Below are 16,676 nucleotides of genomic sequence, written 5' to 3'. Positions count from 1 at the left end.
CACGCGGGAGACAAATGCAGGGAGACAAATCTGTTACACAAAGAACTGTTTGTACGATTTCTCCCGGTCTGCTGTGAGATCACGAGGGTGCTCTGTGACACAGTACAGACACGATGCAGACATCACAGAAAAGCACAGTAACATCTTTCTGCAATTCTGGCTACATTCACAATTTCTTATTATGTGCCAGAAGTAGTAAGAATGGTGTTGCAAAACAGCAATAAAGCATCGATTTCTAAGTCAAAGTTATTCTTTTAGTGAATCGAGTCTGACATGTGGTAGAGAGATGCGGATATCCAAACAATACAACCTGCTGGGTAACTGCATAATTTTTTTTTGTGTCCCAATTGTCAATTTTGGTAACTGGTAATTTCAAGAATTTTTGTGTGTTTGCAAAAGACATATTGTCCCCAACCTCAGTGATAATTTGAAAGAAGACCATAGTTGTGATTTTATGTGTATGCAAAAGATATTCCTAAAGCTCACCTCAGCTCCGGAATAATTGTTGGTCCGAGTCACCAGGTGGTCAAGAGACACACTTTCAGTGACAGGCATATTACGAAACTGCAGAGAAAATATTTCCTTTCGGGTACGTGCATCTGGAAGCGGCACGTAGACAATTCGGTCGAGGCGACCTGGACGCATCAGAGCCTGTGGGACAGAAAAAAGACAGACAGCATCTGTTTTAAGGTCATATTTCAAAAATTGCGACACATAAAGGGTTTTAAAAATGTTTTCAGCATTATTTCTTTATTTCAACAGTGTTTCCTTTGTACATCGCCATTCTTATGTCACAAAAATACTGTCATGACACTATGTTTCTGACCTTTGACCTTATTGCTGGTTGCTTGTTAAGCTGTGAAAAAATAGTTCAGTCCACTCCTGAATTAATTGTACGCCTATTTAAACAGGACTATAAAGAAAATGCCTGATATACAAACTGTGATATTTGAGCTTTCCACTTCTGGCGTCAGCGTGGAGACAATCTCCCCATTATCTGATAAATCTTCCACTTCCTACAGATCACATCTCTGTGACCCCAAAACAGTCCTTGAGTACCCAAAGCTGCCGCTGTCCCGCTTGTCAGACGTCATTAAGTGGCAGGCGCCTCTCAAACTCAGACAAGCAGACAGACTGACAAATATGTCCTGCCTCCATCTGCTGTCCTCAGCCAGGCCGTGACAAGCTGCAGTGTGGTAACCCATTTGACAAGCCAACTAGCTGAGGAGCAGTGGGTTTGGGAAAATAAATGAGCACAGTGTGAACTGGCATTTATTGGTAGCAATGGAATGAACTATAAACAGAAAACGAACATCAACTGAAACTCAAAGTTTCTTTGTTGCTATTCTCCTAAGAGTCAGTAAGTCCTGGAGGCCCTGGCTCTGAGCCAGACGGGCCACAGCGGGGCCAGACTCTGGCCTGTGGAGCCGAGACAGGAGATACTCACAGATGCAAGCCATACAGGAGGCCATGTCAGGAGTGATCAGTGAAGGTTGGAGGGACTGGACAAGCAGCCTTTGAACTGTTAGATACTGCGCTTCTATCCTCTGCAACTCTCCTCTTTTACTTGCAAAGAATATGAGCATCTACTGTACATCATGTCATCCTGTATGTTTGAGTAGGAGAACAGAACAATCAGCACATGCTACAAGTTCAGCTAACTAGTGCACAAGCGCTCTGTATAGCTGGGTTTTAATAAGGTTGATATTTAACTCACTTAACAAGCAGAAATGCCAAACATCTGCAAAACCTATATTCCATAATTTAAAAAAAGGGAACTCTAGGTGCATAGAATTTTCCAGCTTAAAAAAATGTAAGCAAAAAAAAATCTTTTCTGTGTTTCATTTGAAGACCACCTGCTCGATAAGTGTCTTGGAGGAAATTTCAGGTTTGGAGTTTTGTTTTACGGTTTGCTATATTTCCCCTCTGGATAGCAAATTCCAGTTTACTGGGGTGATGGATAGTATCCCAGCCTTTTATCTACTGGTTTTCCTGTACATGTGTATGGAACATGAGAGGACAGAAACCGGAGACGAATGTTAGTAGCTACCTTTACGTATCCACAACAGAGTAATGGGTGACAAAGGAGCCGTGGCTCATGACAGCAAACGTTCTTGCTTTTCAGGTCTCTCGATTCTTACGCCTGATTACAGAAAGGTGGGTGGCTATCTGTGACGGTAGTGTAACAAAATGGATAGAGAGGAATAACACCACCCTCAATCGAAACAGGAAAGGGGTGGTTGCTGCGGTGACATGCTGGGAGATAGATGGACGGGTGGCTGGAGGGCTGCAGTATTAAATCAAAGATGTAAGGGCTTAAGGCCTAATAAGGTGCATCTGGCAAAGCAATTATAAAACAACACCTGTGGGATCAGGTTTGTTATTATGTTTCTTCCTGTGGGTTAACATATATTGTTGGTACAAAACTGTGCTCGAGGCGTGAGGTGATTGTAGTGGGAACTTTAATCTGTGATTGTTTGTCACAGCAAGTCAAGCCCGTTGCAGCACAGTATATTGCATTATGCAGAGGACGTGCCAGGGACACTTCCTGAGTTGCTCTCCCTGGAAGTATCGGGCGGCTGCATGCCAACACAAACCTGCTGACCCCGGACTAAATAACTCAGTCACTCCCACACACGCTGACAAACACATTCGCATATGCAAGCGTGCATGTAAGCACACATATATTCCAATAAACTCTCCTTGGACGGATCGTTTTAATTTCCGATCCATTTTCCTAGTGCAAAAACACCACTTTGCACTTTATCAGCTATTAATTCTCTCCGCACACATAATGGACAAGTGCCTGTAGCTTCCAGGCACTCGGGCTCCGAGGGTTCCAAGACGCTCCCGAAAAAGCAGAGCCGACCCTCAGCTTTGAGACTGCTAAACTCATCTGACTGCCCTGGAGGGAAAGAAAGGCTTTTTTTTCTTTCCTCCCAGCAAGAGCAGGGGGCCCATCCATCACTTAACAAGATATACTTCCTGTTCTCAAGGATCCGGGGGAGGTGGTGGTGTGGTGGAATAAGAGGAGGAGGAGGTAAGGAGGGGGGACCCCAAAAGACAAATACTTGGCTTGGCATGTCGGGCAAGCGTTGACGGGCTCCTTTCGTAACGGCATCATTCCACCTGAACTCTTGGCTCCGCTGGCAGAAGGCAAGAAAAAAAGGAGTCAGGCGAGGAGATGAGAGAGGAGAGGACAAAACCAGCCAGACCAGGGCACTCAGACAACCCACTTGAAAGGACAGCGGGACCAAAGCCCTGCAAACAAACACAGATAAGTGGTGTGGGAGACAGCAAACCACCACAGACAAAACCCAGTTGTATAAATTCTCTGCTGTTCTAACATGAGTCTGCATGACGGATTGCATCCACCTTGTTGCACCACTGACATGATAGGCATCATTACACACGAGCCATTAGTAATTAGAAATGCCCCTAGGTAAAAAATACCAACCACCTTTAAGTCAACACAGAACCATTTATATACCACTGAATCTAGCAGAGTGTGCACTGTGGACTTAACCCCAGCAAAATGTATGTTGCAACGCTGAGAAAGTTTGGAAAAACATGTGGATCAGTCAAGCTGATTAAAAAGCAGACCAAAAAAAAGAGAGAGAAAGAGACAAGAGAGAGAAAAAACTCATCCATGCTTTCTGCGCCAAGTTTCACTGCCGATAACAACAGTAATCATTCCAAGGCATTGCAATCCTCCACAAGAAGTGATTACCCCCTAATGACAGACGACTTCCTATCTGCGAAGGCCGGTACCTCTCCTTAACCAATGAGGAATGCTGGGAATCTTTTCCTTAGAGCGTTGTTCCTAAGCACATTCTTGGCCAGCTTCAATCTGACCCGCTCTGAGCTATGTCTACAAACTGTTTACAAACGGACGCCCCCGCAATTCAGGTGTCTTATTCTTAGATAGAAACTTAGACTTGGTGTGACTAAATCAAGATCAAGATCTGCTTTGTTACTCACGACGCCTTCAGATCAAATGAAAAACGAAATGAAACACTGGGTTTATGAAACTGAACATGATGACTAAGTTCTTCCCTGCACATCTGGTGCTATCTCTGTTTTTCCAATAAGCTGTTTTCAGTGGCACTTTTTAAAATGTACAGCATGATAGCAGGCTGTCTGCATGAATGAGAGGTTTGCCTGAGGAGACATGAGTTGACTTTGTTGCCTGCCAGAAGGCATTTGCTGTATGTGGCTTCCTAACCTGTCAGTCTGCAATCCTTAGAGGCCTTGGTGAGTCATACCGACTCGGAGATGGGCCACCCTGGATTTATTCCGAGCACACACAAAACAGAAAATGCAGAAAGCACGATGGGAACACAGAGCTCACAGAAAGGTCAGCATTCAGACGCAGTAATCTTAGATACAATGCACTAGCCGAATACCAGTAAATGTTACCGACTGTCAGGTGTCACTGGTATTCTTAAAGTCAAGATTGCTGTTATATCTGTGAAAGTAACACAAAATTGGGAAGATGAAGATTTTTTGCAACAGCTGTGATTCAGTGGATGTCCTCTTTCAGAAAAATCTGGTTTACAAAGTCCCAGCTCAGGAGCAATTTCCACAAAAACACAAATCCAGAGCCAGTTTGTTTCTTTCACAGTTTTCAAGGGAGCTTCCTTTTACAGATGAGAGACCTACTGAGCCTCACATCGATTGTGCAACATGCATGAGTGGAAGACTGCGTGGCATCTGTGTCACTTCCGTGAAATGTGTTATGTTCTGATCCTTCCACAACATGCCAATCATTAATCAAAGTGCCTTACCTTTCACTTGCTAAAGTGCAAAAAGGGAAGGAATTCAGTCAGTCACACCTGGGTGTGTGGCATGTCACATGCAGCAGCAAGTCATTAAAAACACTGCACCAGTGTTTTGTGGACTGTACTATGTGCAAAAATCAGGCACCTATAACCTTAACGTACTGCAATGATTGCTAGAAGAGTTATAGTTATCTTATGGATATACATTTCCGTTGTTCAATTTATGGGAGAAGGAACGACTTCCTTTCATATTTCTACCACAAAGTAAACCTGACTTGGATTTTTTTAACCACCTGGATTCAACATATTTCTTGTTGTTCCCACTAAACTCTTGCAGAGAGTGGCCTCATTGTATAAAAACCTCTCCAAGTATGTGAAAATACCCTTGAGCTTTATTTCGTCACTCTGATTTATGTCAGAGTACAAAACAAGCTATCAGCCGGTTCTGTTTTTCAAATCCTTCAAATCACGCAAATCCGATTTGCATCTACAGAACATTTTGCCCAAGCTTCCTTTCACAAAGGTGACATGATTCTGATCGAGGCCACGCTGTCTTCAGAGAGACACTGGACCTTCTTTATGTCAGTCTTGATTTCAACGTGAGAGAGGATCAGAGAGAACTGGAGCGGAGGGAAAGAGAGAGTAAATCAAGGAGAGAGGGGAGGGGACAGCAGAGCAGAGAGGGATGAGAATGACAGAGGAAGAAAGTAAGTACGCGGTGAGAGGTGGAGAGAGAGAGAGAGAGAGCGAAAGAGAGGAGTTGGCAACCACTCAAAAACATGAGAGGCTTTCACTCTGGATTTTGCCCTTGAGTCAAACTTGCATCCGGCAGGCGAGGCCACCGTGTCCAAGAACCAAATAACTCTGCCGCTGTTAACCCCCGCTGTCTCACATACTGGTGCACAGCCAAGAGGAAGTAAAGATTTAGAGTTTTAAAATAAAGTATAAACCATTTGAGCAAGTAATATTTTCTTTTAGAGAAAAAAAAAATCATTTTTCATCACAGGAAAAGAAAGCCGTTCGGGACAAAAGACACTTTTTTGAAATATTTAAAGTATTTGACTCCAAAATACTGTATGAACTATAAACTTTTACTCTTAGGGCCGCACTGCATAATAAATCAAGACATTTTCATCAAAGATAACATTTATGACTTTTTATGCCACCAAATGGAAGTCATTACTTCCGTTTCTATAGCAGAAACTCATCTAATTTTACAATATTTGTATATAAAATCAGTGGTGATTGCACCTTACCTGTTGACAGAAATAACACACTGTGCCTACAAGTGTGTAAATGGTGTATAGAATGTGTTCCTTCACAAAAGATTGAGGGTTGGGTTCCAATAACACTCACTAATCTGGGGTTTTGTTAAAAGCCTCAATGACTGTTTGAATGCTTGCATTTCTTGTCCTGAAGCACATCTTTTTTAGAAATGCCCCAGAGCACCCAGATTTCAGGAAATTAAATTAGTTTGCTGTTATTATCATAAAAAATCACCCGAATTTTCCTTAACACACAGGCAGATGGTGTTTTTTCTAGAGTGTTGTGATTTTAGAGTTTTATTTTATTTTCTTTTTTAAATTTGTAAACCAAGCAGGAGGCTCAAAACCTAGAAACAGTGCAGTCATGTGCATGCACAGTGTAACTGGGCAAATAATTATTACAGAATTAGATATCCCACCTCTTTTACCTTTCATGTGCGTTGTGTAAGCAGGTAAAAGGGCCACGATCAGGGAAGGAAGGGGGTAAAGAAGTAGCAGCAGCTGTGTTGTTGCTTCCTTTGGGTTTAGAGGGTGGGGATGGGGGGTGGTGTCAGCCTTACACCCCTACAGCTGTCCTGGAGGTCCACGATTGTGTTGAAACTACACAAAATGGCCAACCCTCACACCTCAATGAAAATAACACTCTTTTTGAAAGGAGTAGGTAGGCAAAGTAAGTGCATGTATGTGTGTGCGTCTGTGTGAATGAGTGGAGGTGGGGGCGGTAATTGTCAAGCAGAAAAAAAAGTGAAGAAAAGCAGAGGAAATAAGACCATGACCATGTTGAAAAGTCGGCTCATTGGAGCCCAAAATAAAAACGCAGTAAAGCGCCTGCCATAAAACACATGTATGTTTGCTTTACAAAGAGGCGTTTCCTGTGAGCTGTCCACAGTTCACAGTTCAGTTCTATGCAGCCTTGCTTTTGGTGTAAACTCATCAGGGTCTGGTTTCCATAATATGTGAGCACCCTCCAAACTCCCTGGTCCAGTAGCTGCCTCAAACAAATCAGCAGCCACAGCCAATGAGCAATGTTTCCCTACAGACACTTCTTCTGGCTTAATCCATTTGTCTCAATCGTGACTTTGAGCTTGCAAGTGCTACTGTCACCCTCTGGTAGACTGCTGGTATTCTTGTAGAACACATGCTTGTGTGTCCATGTGCGTATGGAGAAGGGCCATCCAACAGACACAGCCAACAACAACAACTTAAACCTGCTGATTGCAGCACCACTATAAAATCTGAAACTGTGCCATCGCCCCAAGTTAGCCATATATAAAAAGGTAAATCACTGAAAACCAAATACAACAACATTCAGAATTTGTGCAGTCTTCATAGTAAGACTGAAGTGATTATTTGATGGAGACATTTATCCACTCATCGTGCAAATAAAGACTCACTTTAATGTCATAGATTAAGAAGATTTTCTTTCTCACATTTCACATCCACTCACTGTGTGTTTATACATCACTCTGCATTTAATTACGAATTACTATTAATCTCTGGCTCTCTTTCACAGCATATCTTTTGTCCCGTCTCCCTCCCTTCACCCTCAACTGGTCACTGCATGCCTGCCTCTCCATCAGCCTGGATCTGCCTGAGGTTTCTTCCTGTTAAAAGGGAGTTTTTCCTTCCCACTATCGCCAAAGTGCTTGCTCATAAGGGGGTCATCTGATTGATGAGATTTCTCTATAATATTGCAGGGTGTTTACCTAACAATATCAAGTGCCCTGAGGCGACTGTTGTTGTGATTTGGTGCTATATAAATAAAACTGAACTGAATTAAAATTAAAGGCAGTCAAGAACGGCAGATGCAAAGATGTTTCACAGAATTTCCCATTAAAACTAAAACATATCTATAAAGAATGTCATGAGCTGCTTAAATATCCTCTACAGAGGTTAAGTATTTGGCTGAGGACAAAAACATCTTATTGCACCCCCTACCTAAATACACGCATGTAGAAACATGCATCTGTAGAAAAACTCCATCTGCAGCATGCAGCAACACTTACACACCTCACACATCCCCATCCTGCACACATACACGGAGGCCCCACTTGCGCGGAGAGACAGACTGCAGGTGCCAGGCCCACCTCGGGGTCCCTGCCGGGCTCTCGTTAGGCCTGGTGCCATTCAGGCGGCTCCTAACACGCAACCCTGAGTGCTTTGTGTTTCTCTGACAGCCCCTGTCGTCCTCTGGATGTAGTGGTGAAAAAAAAGGAAAAGAGGAAGACTTCAGAGATTAGTGCTTTGAAAAACTTGACAGAGAGTCACTGTATGGCCTTGTACAGTTTTAAAGGAGTATGACAGTTTTGTTTGGCTCATTTGCAAAAAAAAATATCATAGTCTCTAACATTACTGTTATTTACACATTTTTTTCAAAGAATGACATATATATCACTCCCAAAAGAATTAACATTTACTTGTTGGGGTATAAAGTTGCTTTAGATAAGAAAGAAAATAACCACTGTTATTCCATCGTGTCTGTTTAACTCTTAACATTCACACAGTTGCATGCAACCTTCTTTGGAGCCCTTTTTAGGAATTTTACATTGGTTACGCCGCCGATTTTTCACAGCAAAAAGGGGCTTAATAGAAAAAAAAGCAACAAAACAAAGAATATCTGTAACACCAAATTGTATTTATTATTAGAAATGTAAACTCTTCTGCTGTTAAAAACAGTCCCTCTTTATTATCAAGTTAAACCAAACCAGAACCCTAATCCTAAATGGGTCATTGGTACATGATAGGAATTCAAGGCTTTTCAAATAAGATTATAAATGATCCAAAAGAAGACTTAGACAAAAAAAAAAACTTTGAAGAAAGAAATCATGTTTTCATAAACATCAGTACCAGCATCACCAGCTTCACACTTAATACCACGATCATAGTTATTTCCACCTCCATCATCTCTATCGCCCCAATCATCCACAACCTCATGAGTCCCTGCAACGGAAGAGATAGCTTCTCCCACAACAACCTGTTTGCAACTGCACTCTATGCTTAAAAACAAAAGGCTTTATACTCCTTTATAAGTGTGCACGCACGAGCTCACAAAAACTCACACACAGAGAATTGAATGCTCACATATGCTGCCACTTGCAGATACTTAACAAAGAGAAAAACATAAACAGGCACGTTGCTGAGTGACAGACTCGACTCGGCCAGATCAGTTTCCACTTCCGTGAAATCTAAACATTAGCTTGTTTACCCTGATCCTGAGCTGAGGCTGGGCCTGGGTGAGAGAGCCGAGTGTGTGTCTCTACCTCTTAGTGTGTGAGCGTAGGTCCACAAAAGACAAGAAACAGGGGGACATGCTATCAGAGACAATACCTCAAAGGTGGAGGAAGACGGAGAATAAAACAAAACAAAACAAAAGAACAAAAACAGTATACAGCTATTCCCTCTAATATTATGTAACCCATGATGTCTATTACACAGCTGTCAGGGGAGAGCAAACTGTAGAGTAAAAGCTGTGCTGATAGGGTTGGTTAGAAACTTTATTCGGTATGCTTTGCTATTACTGGACTGCACCTCCTTTTGCCATCACAACTGCCTGAAGTCTTCATGGAAAACAACGAGGTGCCGGAAACGTTCCTCAGAGATTTTGGTCCATATCGAAATGAGAGCATCACAGAGTTGCTGCAGATTTGTTGGCTGCACATGCACAATGGCCTCCCGTTCCACCGCAACCCAAAAATGCTCTATTGGATCGCGATCTGGTGACTGTGGAGGGGATTTGAGTGCAATTAACTCATAGTCACGCTGAAGAAACACGTTTAACAAGTTTAACACGTTTTGGCTTTGTGACATGCTGTGATGTGCTGCTGGAAGCAGCCATCAGAGGATGGATACACTGTGGTCATACAGAAAGGGAAATAGCCAGCAACAACACTTAGGTAGGCTGTGGAATTTACACGATGCTCAGTTGCACCACCAATAGCAGCCTGAACCACTGATACAAGGCAGGATGGATGGATGGATGTTTGCCATGGCAAGGTCCCTACAATACAAATGTTACAGCAGAAATCAAGAGTCATCAGACCAGGAAACTGTTCTAATCTTTACCACTTTTGGCAAGTCTATGTAGCCGTCTGGGCATTCTCCTCTGACCTCTGGGATCAGCAAGGCATCTTCGTCCATATAACTCACTGGATATTTACTCTTTTTTGGACCATTTAGAATTTAGAGATAAAGTCAACCCCTCAAACTCATTGTAGTACTCCTCACATCAATCCAGAACATTTCTTGCTTTGCGGCAGAGTGCATTATCCTGCAGAAAGAGGCCACAGCCATCAGGGAATATCATTTTCATGAGAGGGTGTACATGGTCCAGAGTAATGCTTAAGTAGGTGGTTCACATCAAAGTAACATCCAAATGGATGGGAGCACCCAAGGTTTCCCAGCAGAACATTGCCCAAAGCATTACACTGCCTCCAGTGGCTTCTCTTTGTCCCATAGTGCAACCTGGTCCCAGGTGTTCCCCAAGTAAGTGACCAACACATACCCTGCCAGCCACATGATGAAAAAGAAAACGTGATTCGTCAGACCAAGCCACCTTCTTCTGTTGCTCCGTTGTCCAGTTCTGATGATCACAGGCCCATTTTGGCAGACCACACTTCACTCCCCACATACATCAGTGAGCCTTAGACGCCCATGACCCGTCGCTGGTTTCTCATTGTTTCTTCACTTTTAATAGATACTGACCATTGCAAACTGGGAACACGGCTGCAGGAGATGCTCTAACCCAGTTTTCAAGGTATCACAACTGGACCCTTGTCAAACTCGCTCAAATCCTTATGTTTGCCTATTTTTTCTGCTTGTAACACATAAACTTTGAGGACAAAAAGTTTACTTGCTCCCACTGAATCCCACTCGCTAACAGGCGAGTGGTAAAGAGATAATCAGTGTTATTCACCTCACCTGTCAGTGGCCATAACGTTATGCCTGATTTGTGTAGTATAAATATATTACAACAAAAGAAATATCCTCTGACAAGTATATTAGAAGCTCTTGCACAAAACTTCTTTACAAAGTGTTAATCTGGGCTGATCTACAGAAGTAACTTGCTGGTTTTCAAGCAAAGTCAACAGTTAGTTGATTCATTATAGGTGACCTGAGATGATGGGCCTTCTAAGCCTAGGCAACTATGAAGAGGTTAATATTATAACAAAGTTTAGATCCAACTCGTAACCTAAAACTCACGCAAGAGTTTTATTATGAATTTATATTATATTATTATTATGCGCAATTTTATTACTTAAACTGCATGTTTAATAGTTTTAGCTATAGAAAACCCAATTTTGCTGAGTTTCTGTTTATCATTACATTTCCTACAAAGTACAGTAAACAAACAAACCAAAAAATATAATGACTACAAAATGCTTAATGCTGTTTCCTTCAAAAAAGTACCAGTTCCTTTATAACATATTTGTGTAGTGTTTTTCAGGGTACTCTTGCTTGTTCCAAGCATGAACTTTACTACAGCGTCTTACTTTTATCAGATTAAGATGAAGGCCTTTCTTGTGGGCATCAGTTCTTCTTGTTGCTCAGCAAGCGCCTCTCTGAATAACACCAGGAGCTTCCCTGATGACACCGTATGGAGGATAATCTAAATATTCAACGTGTCTGAAACCTGTGCACAGTACAGTAAATTATTTATTTAAGGTAACACTTGAATAGACCACCTTGATGGCACCATTATGAGAACTTATTATCCAACTGCAAACCTTCCATATACATAACTTCATATGTATGAAGGTAATAATAATAAAAACAAGAAGAAAAAGAATCCTTTATTGCCTTTATGTGTTCACATATAATGAAATTTTGTTTGATATCTATATAAATACATACATACACACACAACCAACACTATAAAACATTTGAATGCACACTATTCACATGTGCAGGTGTGCAGAATAAAAATGTGCAGAAAGTTACAGATAGAATTTAGATGGATTTCATAGCTCTGGGGAAGAAGCTGCCTCTCAGTCTGGTGGTGCGTGTTTGTATGTTCCTGTACAGCTTTGGAGAAGGAAGCGGTATATGCAGTCCATTGCCAGGGGAGGTGGGGTCGGCAGCGATACGTCTAGTCTTCTTCTGGATCCATCCAGTGTATAATGAGTCCAGATGTGGGAGTGGACTTCCCACAATCCCCTGTGCTGTTTTCAGAAAGTTCTCCCAGCCAAGTTCTTTCTGTCTTGTGGTGTGCAGCTGCCGTCATACTAAGACAGAGGATGCTTTCCATTGTGGCTCTGAAGAAATTCACAACCAGCAAAACAGAGTCTGGTCGGTTTTAGCTTCCTGTGGAAAAAGAGCTTTTGTTGGGCTTTTTTCACCAGGTGCAATGTGTTGAGCAACCAGGTCAGGTCAGATGTTATGTGGAGACCCAAGAACTTGATGCTGTCCAGATGCTCTACTGCCTCCCTGTGTATGAGGACAGGAGCGTTTCCTTTCTTCTTGGATGTCCTGCTATCCACAATGAGCTCCTTGGTCTTGTTGGTGTTCAGGATGCACCACTGTGTCAGGTGTTGGATCTCCTCTCTATAATGAGTCTCATCATTGTCTGATATGAGACCCACCACGGTGGTATCATCCACAAACTCCACAACTGTTAATGAAGTGAGTGGCAGAACAATCATGAGTAAAGAGAGTAAATAAGGTCGGGCTGAGCACACAGCCCTGTGGAGTGCCTGTGTTCAGGATCAGTGTGGAAGATGTCCAGCTCCCCACTCTCACCACCCAAGGCCTGTTGGAGAGGAAATCCCTGATCCGGTGGTAAAGTGATGTTGACAGGCCCAGGTTATTAAGCTTCAGAGCCAGCTTATCCGGGATCACTGTGTTGAAATCCAAGCTGAAGTCAACAAATAGCATCCTAAGATAAGAGTTTGGATGTTTGAGGTTGGTCAGGGCTGACTGCAGTGCTGTTGAGACAGGATCTTCTGTTGAACGGTTCCACCTGCATGCAAACTGATGGCTGTCCAGACCAACAGGGATGATGTTGTTGATGTGCTTCAGAACATGCTTCATAATTACTGTTGTCAGGGCGATGGGGTGGTAATCGTTGAGGCAAGAGACAGCTGATCTTTTTGGTACAAGCTCAATGATAGAGGATGTTAGGGAGACACACGATTTGTAGCTGTGCACCAGGACTTGTTTATGTATAGCACTAAATCTCCGCCTTTGCATTTAGCTAAAGCTGCAGTCCCATCTGCTCAAACAGAGAGTACCTCTCTCCTCCACCGGGATGTTGTTATCCTGCCAGGTCTCTGCAACAATCGCCACACAGCTGTCCATCCTGCATGAGATGATCCTTAGCCGAAACTTGTCTGTTTTCTTGGCGAATGACTGAGCATTAGCGAGGAAGAGACTGGGAAAAGCCAGTCTGTGTGGGTTAGCATGTAGCTGAATGCGCAGGCTGCTCCTCTTACTCCATTTTTGTTTGCGATGTCTCCTCCGTCTCTTAGGCCCCAAATGGGGGATTGCCGGTACATTTTCCCAGTGTCCCACAATTCAGGCCTTCCATACTGTATTAATGCTGTCTACAACACCACATTTAAAATCCATGATTTTCTATCATAACTTATTTGCATCACTAAGCAACATACTGGCATACGGTCTTCTAGTTTGGCATGTCTTTAAAGGAAAATAAAAAGTTTGTGGATGAATTTTTTTTTGTTTTTTTTCTTCTTAGAGAGGCTCACCTCTACTCATAGAATTACAGTCGGTTACCAATACTTAATTTTACGTCGAGCCTGGCAACCAATCAATCTGTTTCAGAAGGGCAGACAAGAGTAAAACTAGGGTGTTATTTACAGATGGCAGAAAGAGGTGGTGTAGTAACATATAATATGAAAAAAATATTTTAAACATAAAAGCCTGTTAACATAATTGAATAGACCCTTAAAACAAATACCATGAACGTGTATGAGTTTAATTTGGTCACTTTGATGTTATATTTATATCATTTTCTGCTAGATTTGGATTCTTTGCGGTGACAAATAGCTATATATTTGCCTTAAATATATAATTTTAAAAATCTCATTAAGTTAGCCAATTCCCCTGAAAATGATGTGGCTTTCCTAAAGTTATTTATAGCATTTGAGTACAGTTGAACCACATCCTGCTTTTATGTACTACTGCAATATGCACAATAAGAGCTGTGCGCTAAATCTAATCTACAACATCAGAGCAATTAGCCACCTACTGCAGGAGATAACAAGACAGGGAAAGGGGGAGGGAGGGAGAAAAAAAATCCCCCACCCAGCATGTGAAAACCTGTGTCAGATTTCACCACAGACAAGGTCACCCGCTCTTGGTCTTGCCTCAATGCCCTGGCTTGGTAACCAGATCCCATGCAGGATGGCGACAAACCTGTTTCTGTTATAGGAGATGTGCCCACTTGGCTGATTATGTTTGCAAAAACTTTACACTTTTATTTTTTTCCGCCTTGTTTTTCTTTACACCCAACCTTCAATTTACCTGTACAGGGATCTGAGGAGTTGAGCATAACTTTGTACAGCTGTGAACACCCCGGGAACACTTTACACACACTTGTGGATACAAACACCAAAAAGAAGAGAAAGAAAGAAAAATCTTGTTTTAATTCTAGAGCCAAAGCATCATCATCGGTGTTATGCTACACAGCCAAGTTAACACTTGGTATGTTTGTAATTGTGCTGCCTATGAAACTGCACTGTAATCCCTTCCAGCTGCCTCCCTCACTCACCCATCCACCTTCCTCTTCCCCTCCTCTTCCCTTTCAGAGAAACTGTAGCTGAGTATGTTTTCCATGGGCCCTGGTGGATTCATCCTGTTGACAGCGCCAAGCCTTTTATGCATCGAAAACACAGTATTCCCTTTCAGGTGAAGAGACGATGGAAGGGAGAAGGGGAGCTGGGTTGTGGGAGGTAGTGGTGGTGGGGGGAAGCCAAGGACGGTCCCTACAACAGACCTCAAACTTCAAAATCTTGGTCCTCATCTCTTCACAAAAAGAGAGTGAGAGACAGACAGTGAGAAGGGAGGGGGGTGAGGGATCAAGACAAGAAGAAGGGGAGGCAGGAGAGGAGGAGGGAGGGTAGAAAAAAAAACAACGGCACAAAGGAGTGCGTAATTAAGACAGGAAATGGGAGAAGAGAGGAGGGCTCTGGGGGCTTTCAGAAAGAGGCTGGCTGGGGTCGCTTTTCCAGAGAACGGAGGAGTGGGGCTGATACCCGAGCCGTCTGAATGGAAATCAGATAATCTGTTAACACAAGGCATGGCCCAGATCCTGCCTGCAGACTGACATGGATAGGCCAGTTCCTGTTCCAATCCGCTGCTGTGGCACAAAGTGTTGCCAAGGCAACCAGCTGTTCCAGCCAAACTTTGCTTTCTCTCCGAGCCGGCGGCAAAAACGACAGGTGGGGCTACAAGGCTAGTAGAAGCAGCTCTGAGGTGCTTGTGAAAACATAAAGCTGGTTCAGTGGTGAGAAGACACGGTGGTAGGAATTTAACACCGGTCACCATGCACAAGAAATTCTGCTGCAGTGACCCACCCCTCCAAAAAAAAAAAAAGAGAAAAAAATAAGTTAACGGACATGCGTTGGGCAGGTGAAGCATCGGGCAAAATAAAGATATTACATTTCTTGCCCGGCTGGTGGAATTTCACTTTGTACCACAGAAAAGAAGGAGAAAAAGAAAAAAGCACCAGAAATAAAATTCTAATTTGCCTTATTGTATTCTGATATTTTTCTACTTATTGTGTGGATGTGGTATTGACCATAATCTGACTGATCTGTGTAAATTCATTACAGGTTATGCATCATAAAAATGAATTGTTTCTGCTCCCAGTTTCATTTATTCATTTGAGACATAATGCCAACTCGATTTTCGGTGCCAAAGAATACTAAATCTCATATTACTCCACATAATGGGTAACACAGAGCAAAGTTTTTTATGGAATCGTCAGATGGGTGCTCAGTACGAGTAACTGCATTGAGCTGAGATTTGAAAATTATTACTAGGACAGAAAAAACCTCTGACCATTCAAACCTGCTGAAAAAGCACGTTGACTTAATGCTGCTCTGATCAGTGCAGGCTGCTATCGCTGTCAACTAGCCAAATTGTCACATCTGGTTAAAAGATTACATTTTGAGCATGTCTTTTGCTCCTAATTCAAACACATTCTACATTTACACAGCCCGAAACACTACAGACAACTCCTCAGCCAAATTCAACAGTCTCCCTTTTCCACACTTTCCTAAATAGAAAAGTTTACAACTTCATGCTCATTTACATTTTTGTGTGCTTTGTCACAGTATCGTTTGCTGCTGCTCTGAAAAAGGGCCAAAACCAACTGATCTACCAAACAGTGGTGTTGGTCCCAATGAGGTGTTAGGATCAGACTCTCCCAGCAGCACTATAAAAGTGTTATTTACAATGATTTGTACAACTTTATAGATTCCCCCGAAGGTGAATAGGAGGCCAAGGCTCTAAATCAAAGCCGGTTAAAGATAGCTATTTCAACCTTTTTTCAATCTGAACCAAGCTCATATTTTAGTGTGGCGACTTAACAACAAGAAGGAACAAATCTCAGGCAATAAAGCCCTACCGCTAGACTTGCGTTGTTTCCCCAGACTTCTCTTTGATTATCAAA

At 42.5% G+C, this 16,676-nt stretch overlaps 1 protein-coding gene across 1 annotated transcript in view; it reads right to left on the bottom strand.

The window, feature by feature from the left end:
• Positions 1–16,676, bottom strand: part of spata5 (spermatogenesis associated 5) — a 107,431-nt gene that overhangs the window by 18,838 nt on the left and 71,917 nt on the right. Inside the window, exon 16 of the mRNA XM_040010440.1 lies at positions 487–651. Coding sequence (XP_039866374.1) covers positions 487–651 — 165 coding nt within the window. The remainder of the gene's footprint in view (positions 1–486; positions 652–16,676) is intronic.

Source organism: Simochromis diagramma, unplaced genomic scaffold, assembly GCF_900408965.1.
Source record: "Simochromis diagramma unplaced genomic scaffold, fSimDia1.1 OVJJ01000585.1, whole genome shotgun sequence".
Taxonomy (NCBI): domain Eukaryota; kingdom Metazoa; phylum Chordata; class Actinopteri; order Cichliformes; family Cichlidae; genus Simochromis; species Simochromis diagramma.
Note: the sequence above shows the minus strand (reverse complement) of the source record. Positions and strands in the feature narration are given on the sequence as shown.